Below are 18,812 nucleotides of genomic sequence, written 5' to 3'. Positions count from 1 at the left end.
CAATCTGCTGCTGGGTGGATCCTCTTTTATTCCATCACATCGTTTATGACTGTTTATGTCACAAGTGACTCAGCTTGGTCCACTTACGTAGATTGTCTCCAGACACTATGGCAGGAGAAGGAAGAAATCTGGGAATTTTGGCCTCCAAGCTCATTGGCCTGGTCTATTCTCTACAAATATTATTGAGTAAACATGGAGATTCCATAGAGAACCACCTCCTTATTCAGGATGGAAGGCAGGATGAATATTCTTTTTTCTAAATTAAAAATGTCCCATTATTACCATTGTTTTGGCACATGAGATCATAATTGAGATGGGTTCTTCAAAATCCATTCTTTAAGCATACCAAGTCTATGAGGACAACATAATTAAAGTTCTCCTTTGGCCCTGTCCCTTAGCAGAGCTCACTGTTCACAGATTTGCAGACTCCCAAAGTGAAAACACTGTCCCCAGAAAAGTTACAGGTGGGAATAGCTAGTAAGGAACTTGGCTGTTTTGCTGTAAAGCCAATGACTTTTTGGATATCAAATCCTTCAACACTGTTCTCAGGGAACACAATAGACTAGACAAATAAGAAAGTATTTTGAACTGTGCTGTACCCTAACTGAATGGATTCTAACATTTCCCTGAAGTATATCTGTTTATACCCTTGTATTTGTGAGTGGTCTGTGAGCAACCTATGGTGTATGGCATTACTTTACTCAGATCGATCCCCAGTGCCCATCTGAGGACAGGCACAAACAGAACCTTAAAATATATGGGATGATTTAAATTTAAATGATTGGGTCAGAGCTATGTTTCAACATTGCAGGCATTTTAACAATTTACACATGTACCCAAGGGCTACTACTAAAAGGATAAAAATTAAGTGCCAAGACTATTTTCTAAGTAATGTGTCACTTCAACTGACTTCAGAATTTTAAAGGAGTGTACTCAATTCTGTTAGAATACAAAATACAAATGTGTCAAAAAATAAAGGGCTTATTGTACTGTATAACCTGATAAGAAAGGCTTATGGGGTGATCCGAGCCAAAATCACAGTATTTATAAATGTTATCCATGACACCTAGAAAAGTAATCATAGCCAAATAAAGTAACTAAGTGTGTGTGTGTGTGTGTGTGTGTGTGTTCATGCTCTAGTGTGCAGATGGACATGTTTGCCAGTACATATGCATGCTGATTCCTGTCTGTGTCTATGGAGGCTAGAGATCAGTCTTGAGTATCATTCTTCAAGATGCTGTCCACTTTGTGTTTTAAAAGAGGGTCTCTAACTGACCTGGGATGTAGCTCACAACATAGGTTATTTTGTCTGGCAAGCAATTCCCAAGAGATTCACTTATCTCCTTATCCCCAGTGCTCATATTAAAAAGGGGAAAGCATAGGATCCACATTTTTACCTGATGGTTGAATGTGGGTCTTTATTAAGCTATGTCTCCAGCTGTATCTGATATTCTGACATTTCTTGATGACAAAAGATTCATAAGCAAATATAATGTATGTCTTGTATTTGTGTGTGTATGAGAGAGGGGGGAAGAGAGAGAGAGAGAGAGAGAGAGAGAGAGAGAGAGAGAGAGAGAGAGAGTAAGAGAGAGAGAGAGAGAGAGGAGGAGGAGGAAGGGAGAGGGAAAGAAGAAAAATCAAACAAGTGTTTTTTGTTCTATAGATAGTCCTCTAGGCTCATGTGTTAGGAATAAAGCAACCACATGCTTCAGGCTTTCCCATTGGCATGACTCAAACTCAATAGCCACCAAGCTGCCATTGATGTGACTCTGTTGATTCTCTTCTCTAGCTGGAATATGCCTCTGTTTTATCCTTGTCAAATGTTCTTAGATGTTTGCATTTGGGAGAACACAGAAACATAGTTTACTAGGTGATTTTTAAACATACTTAACAAACAAGAACTTAAGCCTCAGAATTCTAATTAGTTTTTCTGCAACTACCCGAAACATAGAATTGTAAGTGTTGTCTGGATAAACAATCATGATCCTATGTAAGTGTTCTTTTCAAATGTCAGATCAGTTCCTCCCAAGAGGCTGCATACCAGAAAATTTACCTTGAGTGGCACATTTCAAATTTGTTTGAATAAGATCTGTCTAAATGTTATATAAACAGTTTTCAATGTTGCAGATAATCAATTGTGTACAAAAGGGGAAAAGTGAAAAAAAAAAATGTTGGTTTTGGGAAGTTAGCTAATTGGTTGATTCATAGGCCTCTTCTCTTGTCCCTGCCTGCATCAGTTCACCATCCTCCGCTTCTCACACACTTTCACTTGAGTCCTATTATACAGTAGACTCATTGTTAAAGACCCACAAAAACAAGGACCACCTTGTGGAAGATTCGGAGAAATGCATTACTACAACACATTGATGACTAAGTCCAATAACCTGTTATATGCTGCTGCAACAGAATATCAGAGACAGAGTCACCTATAATGAACAATTGTTGGCTGACATTTCTGGAGGCTGAGAAGTCTGATATAAAGGTGTCAAGATGTAGCAAAGCCAACTTAGTGAGTCACTATATGACAGAAGGAAAGATTATGAGAAACTGCACTTCTGGAACACTAACGCACAATGAGGGTGAAGCTTTTAAAGATCCTACCTCTTAGTTTGTTGGCCTTGTAGTTAAATCTCAATAGTAGTTTTAGTGAACACAAATGTTCAAACACATTAATTATGACATATGTATTAGGTGTAGACCATTTTTCTCTATCTGAAATCCAGTGGCTATGGATTACTATGAACTTGGAGGGACATAATATTGTTGACAAGGAATGCATCTGCCCATGTTGTTATCTTGTTTAGTATTATCAAAGAATCCTTACAATGCTCTTTACCAGGAAAATCTAGATAGCTAGACATTGAAGGCCCTATCCAGCTCAATAGTGTACAATGTTGGAGACAATTCCATTTCACTTCCTGTAAAATAAGTGAGTACATGTGTAAGTAGCACATTTTCCACTGGCTCACACACAAGTTGCAGTAGGAATGCAAAGTTATCTCATTTTAAGGTTCTTGGAGGCTGAAAATGGGAGAATAAACAATGCCCTGTAAGACTCCACCTTCTCTTAGGCTAAACACAGACACACCGTGAATGTTTTCTCAAATACTCAACTAAAGGAAAGAATGGGTAGCTGGGATTTTAACTCAAACAATTCTTCCTGAGAGTTTTGGTTATGTTATTTCGTAATCTTGTAAGTTTGAACCCCTCCAGCCTTCATTTTCTCCATTAATGAAAGGAAATCATACCATGTTTGAGAGTTATAAAAAGTATCTGAAACAACACACACTGAAAGATAGTTCCCAACCTTTTCCAGAGCAGATGGTTGATAAAAGAGAGTGCCTACATTATCAATTCCCTTTTTTTGAAAATGTCCTTGCCCACAGCCTCTGACCTCTCCTGCTCTTGTCATCTTTGCAGACAACTGTGACGACCCATTGGCCTCCTTCCTCTCACCGAAGGCTTTCTCCAGCTCCTCGGATCTTACTGGAAGCTCCATCCCAGCTCAACTCAACTGGAGAATGGGTAAGTATAGTTACTAAGCCCTAAATTTATGGGTTAGATGAGGACATTGTGAGTGCTTTGGAGAGAGGAAGTACTGTCTATACTGGGGTCACATCCAAAGTCACAGTCCAGAAGGGTATCTGGGAGGTTAAGTCTATAGAAAACTACTTCCCTCTATGTAATAGGTAGTCAACAATTCCTTCAACCGAAAGATCCACCAAGGTATTCTTTTTGCTGTTGTTGCCTCTGCTGCTGTCATTGGTGTTGTGGTTTCAGGTAATGACCATGTTAGGACTGTGCTCTCATGGGAGCACATAGCCATCCTGTGAAAATTCTTTGTGTAGATTTGTTTGTGGACAGACAATGTGGCAATGTATATGCAATATATATGCAGTTCTGTGTTGTGTGAGGGGCAAAGGACAACCTTGATTGATATTTCTTAGGTGTCTTACACTTTTATGAGGAAGAGTGTCTCACTAGGCTAGAGCTTGGAGGGTAGGCTGTTCAGATTCTTTCTCTGCCTGCCAGAGTGTAGATTGCAAGCATGAAACTCCTTAACTATTTGTTTTTTAACATGGATTCTATAGGATTAAAATTCAGGCCCCCATGCTTGTATACAGGGACTTCATCCATCGAGCCATCCCCTAACCCTGTGAATTTCTTTTTCAGTCATATTAAAAAGTAATGGAGGAGATTATTTTTTTTTAAATATTTGTTTTATGATTGAAAATTTTTTGTCAGCATAAATAGTTACCATGGCATGCTTCATGATATGTTAATGGGATGTTTATTAAACTATTTCAAGATGCTTAATTATTAATTTCAATTTAATATTTAAGATTAGCATTTCTATTTTAAAGGACATATTAAATGCAGTTAATTAAAAGTAAGAACACAAATAATGTGTAACCTTTCCAGATAGGGAGTATCATCAGTAAGAACTAGATCTGGTGGAAGTAGATTGGTTTCATTTGACTGGTCTCTAATGCAAAATGAACATAACCAATATGACATTAGATATTTAGCTGTATTTTAATCAAATTTTATATTGATTTTGTGATGTATAGATATTGATATAGAGATCTGTATTATTTGTTATAAGACCTTAACTTTAAAAATTCTAAAATCTGATTAGTATTATGAACTTATCCTTGATTTAAAAATTGTTGAGTGACATGGCTAGGGAGATGGCTCAGGGTGAAAAGTACTCGCCTCATAAGTATAAGGAATTTGGATCCCTAGAACCCATGTAAATGACTGGAGCATATGGCAGCCACCTGCAGTGCCGGCATTCAAGAGGCAGAGATAGGCCATGATTAGAGCAAGGTTGCTAGCAAGACTTGTCAAATATTGAGTCCTTGTCTAAAAGAGAGCTTGCTCCAACATGTTAACATGAAGGGCGACTGAGGAAGACCTGCTACAGTTTCCTTTTTTTTTTTTTTTTTTTTTTTTTTTCTTGTAAAAACACGGACAAAAACAATTTAGAGAAGGAAGGGTTTACTCAAGCTTCCACATTACAGTTCATCATTGAAGTAAGCCTGAGAAGGAATTCAAGCAGGAATCTGAAGACAGGCTGGTTTGCTGTTGCATTCCTTCTAACCAAGGATCTCAATGCTAAGGAAGTTTAGCAGAAACCAAGGAGAAATGGAACACTGCCTGATGATTTGATTACAGGCTTAGCAAGCTTTTTAATACCTGTCTGGTATCAACTGTCCAGAAGATGATACTGGGACACCTTACACAAAAACAAATGCACATAGCATACATTAACACACACTAATGGATGTGTGCTCACATGCACACACATATACCTACATCATACACACAAAGATATATGAGCTTATATATGCAAGTGCAGCATAACCATCGGCTTTCTCTCATTCACACCAACTCCTCTCAACTGTGTAGCACATGCGTGTATTAGGCTATTTTATATTACTCTATCTTGATTTACCTTGGCATTCTGGAGCATATTTTAGTCTGTTATTGCATTATTGATATTTTATACCTCAATGGATTTAATATGTTAATGCTTTATGATTTTAAATCTCCATCAATTCTGATTTATAGATTTGTTTATACCCTTCCAGTTTATTTCATGCTGTGTGTCACAACTCGCTGTCATAAAAGTATCAGTAATCCAAAGGTCAGAGCCATACTTTATTAGAGAAAGGCATCTAAGAATAGAGATATCTCTGCCTATTCCTTTGGTGGAAACAATAGAAAAATTGCTTATATACTGAACATGAGTGTTTGTCTTATCATTATTCCCAAACTGTACTCTATAACAGTTATGTAGTTAACATTTACAACATATTAGATTTTGTGAAAAGTCAGTATTCTGTCATTTTATAAAAAAAAAAAAACCTGAACATGTGTGGCTGTTATGCAGAAGGAAATGAAACTGAGCCTTTGGGATGTGAAAAAATAACTGTATGATTTGAATCGGAAAAAAATCATAGCACAGTGGAGAGACTATTGATGGAATGTCTGTTCTAATATTGTCTTCGATTAATCTTATAAATTAGTACTAAATTTATTAATTGTTTTATTATATTATCATATTAATCAATAGAAAACTATTGTAAGATACAAATTATAACATTTTCCACATCAAATAGAGTTGCTAAACTTCAGGCAAATGGCATAGCTTGCCCGAAATCATATAGACAGAAAAGGAAAAATACATGGGCTCAAACCCAGCTGTACTGAATTAAGTATTCCTGGTCACTATTACTATAAGAGCAGCTTGATTCATTAACAGAAGTGTGAGAGGGCTGAAGTAGGAAGAATGATGTCTCAGAAACATACCAGCCAGATCCAATATGTCAGTGCTGAATAAGCAAAGTATCTAATCTGCAGGACGGAAACTAGAGACCTGGCTGGGAGCTACAGACCATTAGACCTGGAGAGCCCTAGGTAAGAGGGGTCTGCACAGTGCAGAGCACAGGTGCATCCTGCATTGAACTATCAAACCATCCCACTGAGGATGGATTCCCAGTCCCCAGAGTTTGGACTCGTACCAGCCTGCGAGCTATAGCCATCACAGACTCAGTAACTGAGACTGAACTGCTGGTGGTGTAACATCAGAGTCAGGAGCGGCTGGCCTGGGGAAAACTCAAGAAAACAGGTGGATCAGACCTAAGACGACTCCACCAGTCCATAGAAAGCCCCAAGGGCTGCCGATCATTCGAGCACAGTATACAAAGCCCAGCGTAGCCTTGCATGCCATGCTGTACCTGCAGTCTTTCTCTCTCCCTCTCTCATTAATCTGTGGGCAACACAGAAACAGCATCAGTGCCTGCTGGCCGAGGGGGAGCTTAGATCGTGAATCTGGGATAGATCTGACCTCAGATCATCCTGCCAATCCACAGAGGAACACAGGGCCCATATGGGGTCCAAGGCAACTGTGGACACATTCTCCAGCTATAGCTCCATGGCCAAATTCTCAGGTTGACTGATGTAAGCTGACACTCTGTGCACAGATTGGGAAGAAACCTGGCCAACATCCCCAGCAGCCTGTTCCCAACACTTGGGTAGAACTGAAATGGCCTGAATGGATCAGTCAGAAGCTTAGGCAGCCACAACATCCCATCAGGGGCTCCAATGCACTTGGGAAGGAGTGAACCAACACTCTGAGAGGATCTAGCAGAAACTCATCCAGCTACCACAACACAGAGGGAGTACCCTCATGCTCAGATGGGACTGAACTGGCCTGAAGGGATCAGGCTGAAGCCTAGAGCAAATCACCACAAGCCATAGGGCAGTATCTGCTTTCTCAGGGGGGACTGAATCTACGCATCACAGACTGGATGCATCAGGGAGAAGCTTAGCCAATCTGCACAAGCCAGCAAGCATTCCTGCACTCTAAGGTGGGCTGTGCCTAGGCACGGACAGCCTGAGTGACTGAGGGCAGGGTTTTCAAAGCTAAGACAAAGCAGGATAACTAACTTTATCCACACTAATTCAAACTGATCCTTGTGCTGCAGAGCACCTGCACCTGCCTCTAAAGACCCAGTGGAGAGTCCAGGATGTGGAGCAAAGTCCCCTGGAGTTGAAACTAAGTCACCTGCTTGACCTAGAGAAAGGTTCTCCGATCCTGACAAGTGAGGGCTCTAGACCTATAGAGACACTCATCAATGATATGCACGCAATGACCAGTGAAGGTCACAATAAACTACCTCCAAACATCAGAGACAGCAAGATGGCTAAAGGCCAGTGTAAAAACCACAAACAACCAAAACCAAAATAATATGGCATCTCTAGATCTCCGCTATCCCAAAGAATTCAACCCTGAGAACTCAAGCACAAATGAAGCATAAGAAAATGATAGCAAATCCTTAGTAATGAAGATGATAATGGAGGAGAAAAACAAAATTAGTAAACAAATGCAGAAAGATGCAGCCATACAGATTGAAGACACTAAAGATGCCTATAGAGAGGCACTCAAAGAAATTCAAGAATACAATCAGAAGAAGGAAATCAATAAGTTCAAGATCTGAAGATAAAAATGGAAAAAATGATAAAGGCACAGATAGAAAAAAGCCAGGAACAAGAGAACTTAGAGAAGAAAACAGTAAATGCAGAGGTAAGCTTCTCTAAGAGAATCCAAGAGATGGAAGAAAGATTCTAGGGAGTAGAAGCCACAATTGTAGAACTTGATGGTGTAAGACTGAGACCTCTAGAGAGGTCTCTAGTCTATCCCTGGAGTCCCCACTAAAAGACGGAGTCCATTGTCGAGGAAAATGCATAGGAATAGGAATTTATTGAGCCATCACAATGGGGTCTGTACAGATCTTTCAAGCTGCAGACCCGGAGAAACAGAGGCACAGGCCTTTTATAGGTTTTAGACAAAGAAATGAGTTTTACAATATGTTATTGATTGGCATTTGGGCAGAAAAGCTATAAGCAGGGAGTTACAAGTCTTGGCGTTTGGTGGTTGGGTAATGGGTAGAGGGGCAAGCTGACCTATGGGAAAGATTGGTTGAAGCAGTCACAGGGGGCATTTAGGAACTTTTTTAGTTGGGGAGGGGTAGTAGAAATTATAAACACAGCTGGTTGTCCTTGAGTCCAGCTGGACTCTGAGCACAGACTGAGACCTTGAGTCAAGTTGGACTCTTCAAGGTTTTTCCTGTCCCTGCCACACACATACAGTGATCTGATATCTGTCTGTCCTTGGTTCAAGCTGGACCCCCTAGAAATGTACATGCTTTGGCCTTAATGGGGGTCTTTAAATGAGGACTGAGTAGACTGACTTTTACATTTTCCCAGACTTTGGCTTTAATGGGGGTCCTTAAGGGGGCTGGTTCCTTCAATGGAACTATGAAAGAAAATGTTAAAATTGAAAAATTCCTGACACAAAACATCCAAGAAATCAAGGACACCATGAAAAGACAAAATGAGGATAATAGGCATTGAGGAAAGAGAAGATGCCTGGCTCCAAAGCTCAGAAAATATTTTCAACAAAATCATAAAAGAAATTTCCCCCAATTTAAAGAAGGAGATGCATATAAACATACAGGAGGAATATAGAACACCAAATAGAGGAGACCAGAAAAGAAAAATAAAATCCAGAAGAGCATGGGCAGAGGTACTGCAAACCCTAGGAGACCATAGATACCAGGCCAGGAGGAAGCAAGATATCCCATGACAAAAACAAATTCAAACAGTACCTATCCAGAAATATGTCCCTAGAAAAGTTACTAGAAGGAAAACTCCAACCCAAAGTGACAGGCTACAACCAAAATAAAGGAAATAGGTAGATACCTTCACTGTTGAAAAACATAACCACACAACACTCTACTGCAACCAACATCAAAATCAAGGGACTTAACAGTAACTGGTCATTAATATATCTCAACAACAATGGTCTCAATTCTCCATTTAAAAGAGACAAACTAACTGAATGGAAGCATAAACACAACCCAACATTCTTGTGCATTCTAGAAACACATCGCAGCCACAAGGATAGACATGATCTCAGGATAAAAAGCTGTAAAAAAAGGTATTCCAAGCAAACAGCCACAGGAAACAAGCTGGTGTAGCCATTTTAATATCTAATAAAATAGACTTCCAACCAAAATTAATCAAGAGATATGAGGAAGGTCACTTCATACTCATAAAAGATAAAGTCAGCCAAGATGACATTACAATTCTGTACATCTATGTCCCCAATACAAGGGCAACCACATTCATAAAATAACTATTAACAAAGCTTAAACCACATATTGATGCCCACACATTAATAGTGGGAGACATCAACACCCCACTTTCACCAAAGGATAGGTTAAAAAAACAGAAACAAAATTGAGAAATTACTGATGTCATGAATCAAATGGATCTAACAGATAACTACAGAACTTTTCACCCAAGCACAAAAGATTATATCTTGTTCTCAGCACCTCATCGAACCATCCCCAAAATTGATCATGTAGGAGGTGACAAAGCACGCCTCAACAGATACAAAAAGATTGTTTTCTATCATATCAGCATGGACTAAAGCTGGACTTCAACAATAGGAAACACACACACAAAAAAAATCCTATACACACATGAAAACTAAACATCTACTTAATGACAACTAGGTCAAGGAAGAAATAAAGAAAGAAATTAAGGACTTCCTAAAATTCAATGAAAATGAAGAAACAACATACCCTAATTTATGGGACACATTGAAAACAGTGCTAAGAGGAAAATTCATAACACTAAGAGCTTTCATAATGAAATTGGAAACATCTCATATAGGCAACTTAATGACACATCTGGAAGACCTAGAAAAAAAAAAAGAAGAAGCAGAAACACTCAAGAGGAGTAGATGGATGGAAATAATGAAACTCCGGGCTTAAATCAATTAATTAGAAACAAAGAGAACAATTCAGAGAATCAAAAAAATGAGAAGGTTGTTCTTGGAGAAAATCAAAAAAACAGGCAAACTGTTAGACAAACTATCTAAAAGGCAGAGAGACACTATCCAAATCAACAAAATCAGAAATGAAAAGGGAAACATAACAACAAACACTGAAGAAATATAAATAATCATTAATCCCTACTTCAAAGGCTTATATGCCACAAAATTTGAAAACATAAGGGAAATGGACAATTTTCTTCATTGATTCCACTTGCCAAAGTTTAATCAAGAGCAAATAAACAAATAAAATAGTCCTATTTCTCCTACAGAAATAGAAGCAGTCATTAAAAGGTCTCACAACAACAACAACAACAAGAAAGCCCAGGGCCAGATGGTTTCAGTGCAGAATTCTACCAGACCTTCAAAGAAGAGATAATACCAGTACTCTTCAAACTACTCCACAAGATAGAAATTGATGGAACAGTACCATCCTCATTCTATGAGGCCACAAGTCACTTTGACACCTAATCCTCACAAAGACCCATCAAAGAAAGCGATTTCCAGACCAATTTAACTGATGAAAATTGATGCAAAAATACTCACTAAAATACTCTCAAACTGAATCCAAGAACATATCAAAGATATCATTCACCATGACCAAGTAGGCTTCTTGCCAGGCATGCAAGGATAATTCAATAGATGGAAATCCATCAATGTAATCCACCATATAAACAAACTGAAAGAAAAAAAATCCACATGATCATCTCCTTAGATGCGAAGAAAGCATTTGACAAAATCCAACACCCATTCATGTTTAAAGATTTGGAGAGATGAGGAATGCAAGGCACATAATAAAGGCTATATACAACAAGCCCAATAGCCAGCATCAAATTAAATGGAGAGAAATGCAAGGAAATTCCTCTAAAATTGGGGACAAAACAAGGCTGTCTACTTTCTTCATATCTCTTCAATACAGTTCATGAAGCTCTAGTTAGAGCAATAAAACAACAAAAGGAAATCAAGGGGATCCAAATGGGAAATGAGGGGATCAGATTGTTCCTATTCACAGATGATATGATAGTGTCCATAAGTTACCGCCAGAGTTCCATCAGAGAACTGCCACAGCAGATAAAAAGATTTAGTAGAATGGCTGGATACAAAATTAACTCAAAAAAGTCAGGAGCTATCCAGAAGATGAATGACAATTCTTTCAAGAAAGAAATTAGAAAAACTACATTGCTCACATAGTCACAAGCAATATAAAGTATCCAGAAGTAACTCTAACCAAGCAAGTGAAAGACTTACTTGAAAAAAACTTCAAATCTCTGAAGGAGATTGAGGATGACATCAGAAGATGGAAAGTTCTCCCTTGTTCATGGATCAGGAGAATTAACATAGTAAAAATGACCATCTTATCAAAAGAAATTCACTGATTCAATACAATCCCTAACAAAATACCTACACAACTTTTAAAGGCATTGAAAGATCAATTCTCAACATCATATGGAAAAACAACCCAGAATAGCTAAAACAAGGTTGTACAACAAAAGATCCTCTGGAGGAATCTCCATACCTGATCTAAAGCTATAATATAGAGCAATAGTTCTTAAACAGCATGGTACTGGGTTAGACAGAGCCTGGTTGTCCAATGGAATCAAATAGAAGACAGAGAAATAAGTCCACACACCTATGGACACTTGATTTTTGACAAAGAAGCCAAATCTATTCAATGGAAAAAGGATAGCATCTTCAACAAATGGTACTGGTCTAACAGAATGTTTACATGTGGAAAAATATAAGTGGATCCACAGTTATCACCATGCACAAACCTCAAGTCCATGTGGATTAAAGACCTCAACATAAACCAGAGACAATAAATCTGTTAGAAGAAAAAGAGGGAAAGAGACTGGAACTCATTGGCACAGGAGACAACTTCCTGAAAAGAACTCCAATAGCCCAGACTCTAAGGTCAACAATCTATAAATGGGATCTTATGTGGGTGAGAAGATTCTGTAAGGCAAAAGACACTGTCAACAGAACAAAGCAACAGCCTACAGACTGGGAAAAGATATTTTTTACTATTTTATTAATTTATTCATATTACATCTCAATTGTTATCCCATCCCTTGTATACTCCCATTCCTCCCTCTCTCCCGCTCTCTGCCTATTCCCCTCCCCTATGACTGTGACTGAGGGGTACATCCTCCCCCTATATATGCTCATAGGGTATCAAGTCTCTTCTTGTTAGCCTGCTATCCTTCCTCTGAGTGCCACCAGGCCTCGCCATCCAGGGGACGTGGTCAAATATGGGGCACCAGAGTTCATATGAAAGTCAGTCCCCACTCTCCACTAAACTGTGGAGAATGTCCTGTCCATTAGCCAGATCTGGGTAGGGGTTCAAAGTATACTGCATATATTGTCCGTGGCTGGTGCCAAAATTTGAGCAGGACCCCTGGGCCCAGATCCTCCCATTATAATGTTCTTCTTATAGGTTTTTGGACCCTCTGGACCCTTCTATTTCCACATTCTCCCATGCTTCTCCCACCTAAATTCCCAATAGGATGTCCTCCCCTCTGTCCCACATTCCTGGTAAGTAAAGACTTTCATGGGACATGCCCCTTGGGCTAGTGTCCAGATATAAGTGAGTATATACCATTTGACTCTTTCTGCTCCTGGGTTAACTACCTCATTGTGATCATTTCTAGTTCAATCCATTTTTCCACAAATTTTGGGAATTCCTTGTTTTTAATAGCTGAGTAGTATTCCATAGTGTAAATATACCACAGTTTCTTTATCCAGTCTTCTACTGAGGGACACGTAGGCTATTTCCATGTTCTGACTATTATGAATAAGGCTACTATAAACATGGTTGAGCATATGTCCTTGTTGTGTGGTGGAGCACTTTATGGGTATATCCCAAGGAGTGGAATAGCTGGGTCTTGAGAAAACCCTATTGCCATCTTTTCTGAGAAAGTGCCAGATAGATTTCCAAAGTGGTTGTACCAGTATGCACTCCCACCAGCAATGAGGGAGTGTTTCTTTTTCTCCACATCCTGGCCAGCATGTAGTGTCAATTGAATTTTTGATCTTAGCCATTCCGATGGGTGTAAGATGAAATCTCAGAGTCATTTTGATTTGCATTTCCCTGATGATTAAGGGTGTTGAGCATTTCTTTAAGTGTTTCTCAGCCATTTGATTTTCCTCTGTTGAGAATTCTGTTTAGTTCTGGGCCCCATTTATTAATTGGGTTTTTTGGTTTGGTGGTATTTAATTTCTTGAGTTCTCAGACTGGGAAAATATCTTAACCAACTCTACCTCTGAAAAAGGACTAATAAACAAAATATATAAAGAGATCATGAAATTAAACACCACTAAGCCAAATAACCATATTAAGAAATGAGGTTCAAAAATAAACAGAGAATCCTCTACAGGAGAACATCTTATGACTGAGAAACACTTAAATGTTCAATGTCCTTAGTCATCAGAGAAATGGAAATAGAAATGATTTTCAGGTTCCATCTTACACCCATCAGAATGGCTAAGATCAAAAACTCAAGTCACAGTATATGCTGGAAAGGATGTGGAGAAAGGGGATCACTTGTTCATTGCTGGTGTGAGTGCAAACTTTTAGAACTACTTTGGAAATCAATCTGGCACTTTCTCAGAAAACTGGGAATACAGCTATCTGAAGATCCAGCTATTCTATTCCTTGAAATATACCCAAAAGATGCTCCACCACACAACAAGGACATACGCTCATCCATGTTCATAGCAACCTTATTCATAATAGCCAGAATCTGGAAACATCCTAGATGTCCTTCAGTTGAAGATTGTATAAAGAAAATGTGGTATATTTACACTGTGGAATACTATTCAGCTATTTTTTTTTCCTTTTTTTTTTTATTAATTTATTCTTGTTACATCTCAATGTTTACCCCATCCCTTGTATCCTCCCATCCCCCCCCCAATTTTCCCATTATTCCCCTCCCCTATGACTGTTCCTGAGGGGGATTACGTCCCCCTGTATATTCTCATAGGGTATCAAGTCTCTTCTTGGCCACTTGCTGTCCTTCCTCTGAGTGCCACCAGGTCTCCCCCTCCAGGGGACATGGTCAAATGTGAGGCACCAGAGTACGTGAGAAAGTCGTATCACACTCTCCACTCAACTGTGGAGAATATTCTGACCATTGGCTAGATCTGGGAAGGGGTTTAAAGTTTACCTCCTGTATTGTCCTTGGCTGGTGCCTTAGTTTGAGCGGGACCCCTGGGCCCAAATCTGCCTATCATATTGTTCTACTTGTAGATTTCTAGGACCATCTGTATCCTTTTATTTTGCTATTCTCCCATGCGTCTCTCACTTAGAGTCCCAATAGGATGCCTTCCCCTCTGTCCCAGTTTTCTGGTAAGTGAAGGCTTTCGTGAAACATGCCCCTTGGGCTAGTGTGCAGATATAAGTGAGTGTATACCATTTGATTCTTTCTGCTTCTGGGTTAACTCACTCATTATGATCATTTCTAGCTCAATCCATTTATCCACAAATTTCGGGAATTCCTTGTTTTTAATAGCTGAGTAGTATTCCATAGTGTATATGTACCACAGTTTCTTTATCCACTCTTCTACTGAGGGACACTTAGGCTGTTTCCATGTTCTGGCTATTATGAATAAGGCTGCTATGAACATGGTTGAGCAAAGTTTCTTGTTGTGTGCTGGAGCATCTTCTGGGTATATTCCAAGGAGTGGGATAGCTGGGTCTTGAGGAAGCCCTATTCCCATTTTTCTGAGATAGCACCAGATAGATTTCCAAAGTGGCTGTACTAGTTTGCATTCCCACCAGCAATGAAGGAGTGTTCCTCTCTCCCCACATCCTCGCCAGCATGTGGTGTCACTTGAGTTTTTGATCTTAGCCATTCTGTTGGGTGTAAGATGGAATCTCAGAGTTGTTTTGATTTGCATTTCCCTGATGACTAAGGAGGTTGAGCATTTCTTTAAGTGTTTCTCAGCCATTTGATACTCCTCTGTTGAGAATTCTCTGTTTAGTTCCAAGCCCCATTTCTCAATTGGGTTATTCGGTTTGGTGGTGTTTAATTTCTTGAGTTCTTTATATATTTTGGATATTAGACCTTTGTCAGATGTAGGGTTGGTGAAGATTTTTTCCCAGTCTGTGGGCTGTCGCTTTGTTCTCTTGACAGTGTCTCCTGCCTTACAGCAGCTTCTCAGCCTCATGAGGTCCCATTTATTAATGTTTGACATTAAGGCCTGGGCCGTTGGTGTTCTGTTCAGGAAGTTGTCTCCTGTGCCAATATGTTCCAGGCTCTTTCCCACTTTTTCTTCTAAGTGGCTTAGTGTCTCTGGTTTTATGTTGAGGTCTTTAATCCACTTGGATTTGAGTTTTGTGCAAGGTGACAAATATGGGTCCAGTTTCATTTTTTTACACATAGACCTCCAGTTAGACCAGCACCATTTGTTGAAGATGCTATCCTATTTCCATTGAATGGATTTGGCTTCTTTGTCAAAAATCAAGTGACCATATGTGTGTGGATTCATATCTGGGTCTTCGATTCGATTCCACTGATCAACCAGCCTGTTGCTGTGCCAGTACCATGCTGTTTTAATTACTATTGCTTTATAGTACAGTTTGAGATCAGGTATGGAGATTCCTCCGGAGCACCTTTTATTGTACAAGATTGTTTTAGCTATTCTGGGTTTTTTGTTTTTCCATATGAAGTTCAGAATTGAACTTTCAATGTCTTTAAAAAATTGTGTAGGTATTTTGATAGGGATTGCATTGAATCTGTAGATTGCTTTTGGTAGGATGGCCATTTTTACTATGTTAATTCTCCCGATCCATGAGCAAGGAAGATCACGCCATCTTCTCAGGTCATCTTCAATCTCTTTCTTCAGAGTTTTGAAATTTTTTTCATACAAGTCCTTCACTTGCTTAGTTAGGGTAACTCCTAGATATTTTATATTGCTTGTGGCTAATGTGAAGGGTGTGGTTTTCCTAATTTCTTCCTCTGCAAGCTTGTCATTTGTGTATAGGAAGGCTACAGACTTTTTTGAGTTAATTTTGTAACCAGCCAATTTGCTGAAGGTGTTTATCAGCTTTAGGAGTTCTCTGGTGGAGTTTGAGGGTCACTTATGTACACTATCATATCATCTGCAAATAGGGATAATTTGACTTCCTCCTTTCCCATTTGGATACCCTTGATCTCCTTTTGTTGTCTTATTGCTCTGGCTAGAACTTCGAGTACTATATTGAAGAGATATGGAGAGAGTGGGCAGCCTTGCCTTGTTCCCGATTTTAGAGGAATTTCCTTGAGTATCTCACCATTTACTTTGATTTTGGCTATTGGCTTGCTGTATATAGCCTTTATTATGTTGAGGAAAGTGCCTTGTATCCCCGATCTCTCTAAAACTTTAAACATGAATGGGTGTTGAATTTTATCAAATGCTTTCTCTGTATCCAAGGAGATGATCATGTGGTTTTTTATTTTCAGTTTGTTTATATGGTGGATTACATTGATGGATTTTCGTATATTAAACCATCCCTGCATGCCTGGAATGAAGCCTACTTGGTCATGATGAATGATATCTTGATGTGTTCCTTTATTCGTTTTGCAAGTATTTTATTTAGTATTTTTGCATCTATGTTCATAAGAGAAACTGGTCTGAAATTCTCTTTCTTTGTTGAGTCTTTGTGAGGTTTAGGTATCAATGAGACTATGGACTCATAGAATGAATTTGGTAATTTTCCATCCATTTCTATCTTTTGGAGTAGCTTGAAGAGTATCGGTATTAGCTCACCTTTAAAGGTCTGGTAGAATTCTGCACTGAAACCATCTGGCCCTGGGCTTTTTTTGGTTGGGAGACCATCGATGATTGTTTCTATTTCTGTAGGGGAAATGGGACTATTTAGCTTGTTTATCTGTTCTTCATTCAACTTTGTCAAGTGAAATTGTTAAAGAAAATCGTCCATTTCCCTTAGATTTTCAAATTTTGTGGCGTATATGCCTTCAAAGTAGGATCTTATGATTCTTTGAATTTCTTCAGTTTCTGTGGTTATGTCTCCCTTTTCATTTCTGATTTTGTTGATTTCAATACTGTCTCTCTGCCTTTTAGTTAGTTTGGCTAATGGTCTGTCTATCTTGTTGATTTTCTCAAAGAACCAGCTTTTGGTTTGGTTGATTCTTTGGACTGTTTTCTTAGTTTCTAACTTGTTAATTTCAGCCCTGAGTTTGATTATTTCCAGCCGTCTACTCCTCTTGGGTGTTTCTGCTTCTTTTTTTTCTAGGGCTTCCAGTTGTGTTGTTAAGATGCTTATGTGTGATGTTTCCTATTTCTTTTTAAAGGCACTTAGTGCCTTTCATTATGGGTGAGATGTGTTTCTTGGATGCAGAAGAATGTTGGATCTTGTTTATGTACCCATTCAGTTCATCTGTGTCTTTTTATTGGAGAATTGAGGCAATTGATGTTGAGAGATATTAATGACCAGTGACTGTTAAGAGTCTTAATTTTGATGTTGTTTCCAGTCAAGCATTTGTGTAGTTGTGTTTTTGCCATGGGATAGTTATCTATTTCCTGGGTAGTTTTGGTTGTAGCTTGACCCTTTGGGATGGAGTTTTCCTTCTAGTACCTTCTGTAAAGCTGGGTTTGTGGATAGGTACTGTTTGAATTTGTTTTTGTCATGGAATATTTTGTTTTCTCCATCAATGGTTATTGATAATTTTGCTGGGTAAAGTAGTCTGGCCTGGCATCTGTGTTCTCTTAGGGTTTGCAGCATCTCTGTCCAGGCCCTTCTGGCTTTTATGGTCTCTGCTGAGAAGTCGGGTGTAATTCTGATAGGTTTACCATTAAATGTTATTTGGCCCCTTTCCCTTGCAGCTTTTAATATTTTTTCTTTGTTCTGCAAGTTTTGTGTTTTGATTATTATGTGGCGGGCAGTTTTTCTTTTCTGGTCAATTCTATTTGGTGTTCTGTAGGCCTCTTGTATGTTTATAGGCATCTCTTTCTTTAGATTGGGGAAATTTTCTTCTATGATTTTGTTGAGAATAGTTTCTGGGCCCTGGAGTCTGATGTCTTCTCTTTCTTCAATGCCTATTATCCTCAGATTTCTTCTTTTCATGGTGTCCTTAATTTCTTGGATGTTTTGTGTCAGGAGTTTTCCAGATTTGGCATTTTCTTTAATGGTTGATTCAATATCTGTGATTGTATCTTCTAGCCCTGAGATTCGTTCTTCCATCTCTTGGATTCTGTTAGAAAAGCTCACCTCTGTGTTGCTCGCCTTCTTCTCTGAGGTCTCACGTTCTCGTTTTTCTTCTGTCTGTGGGTTTATCATTGAATCCATTTTCATTTTCAGATCTTGAACTGATTTTTTGATTTCTTTCATCTGATTTTTTGTATATTCCTGAGTTTCTTCCATTGCCTCTTTATAGGTCTTCAGAGCTTGAACCGTTTTATCTAT

The 18,812-nt window shown here is 38.9% G+C and overlaps 1 protein-coding gene across 1 annotated transcript in view; it reads left to right on the top strand.

Moving 5' to 3' along the window:
- The window catches only part of Cntnap5 (contactin associated protein family member 5), a 951,234-nt gene that overhangs the window by 215,608 nt on the left and 716,814 nt on the right, over nucleotides 1-18,812 (top strand). Inside the window, exon 2 of the mRNA XM_051147230.1 lies at nucleotides 3,421-3,525. Within this exon, the coding sequence (XP_051003187.1) occupies nucleotides 3,421-3,525 (105 nt within the window). The remainder of the gene's footprint in view (nucleotides 1-3,420; nucleotides 3,526-18,812) is intronic.

This window comes from Acomys russatus, chromosome 6 (assembly GCF_903995435.1).
Source record: "Acomys russatus chromosome 6, mAcoRus1.1, whole genome shotgun sequence".
Taxonomy (NCBI): Eukaryota; Metazoa; Chordata; class Mammalia; order Rodentia; family Muridae; genus Acomys; species Acomys russatus.
The sequence above is the reverse complement of the archived record's forward strand: the minus strand, read 5'-3'. Positions and strand labels throughout refer to the sequence as shown.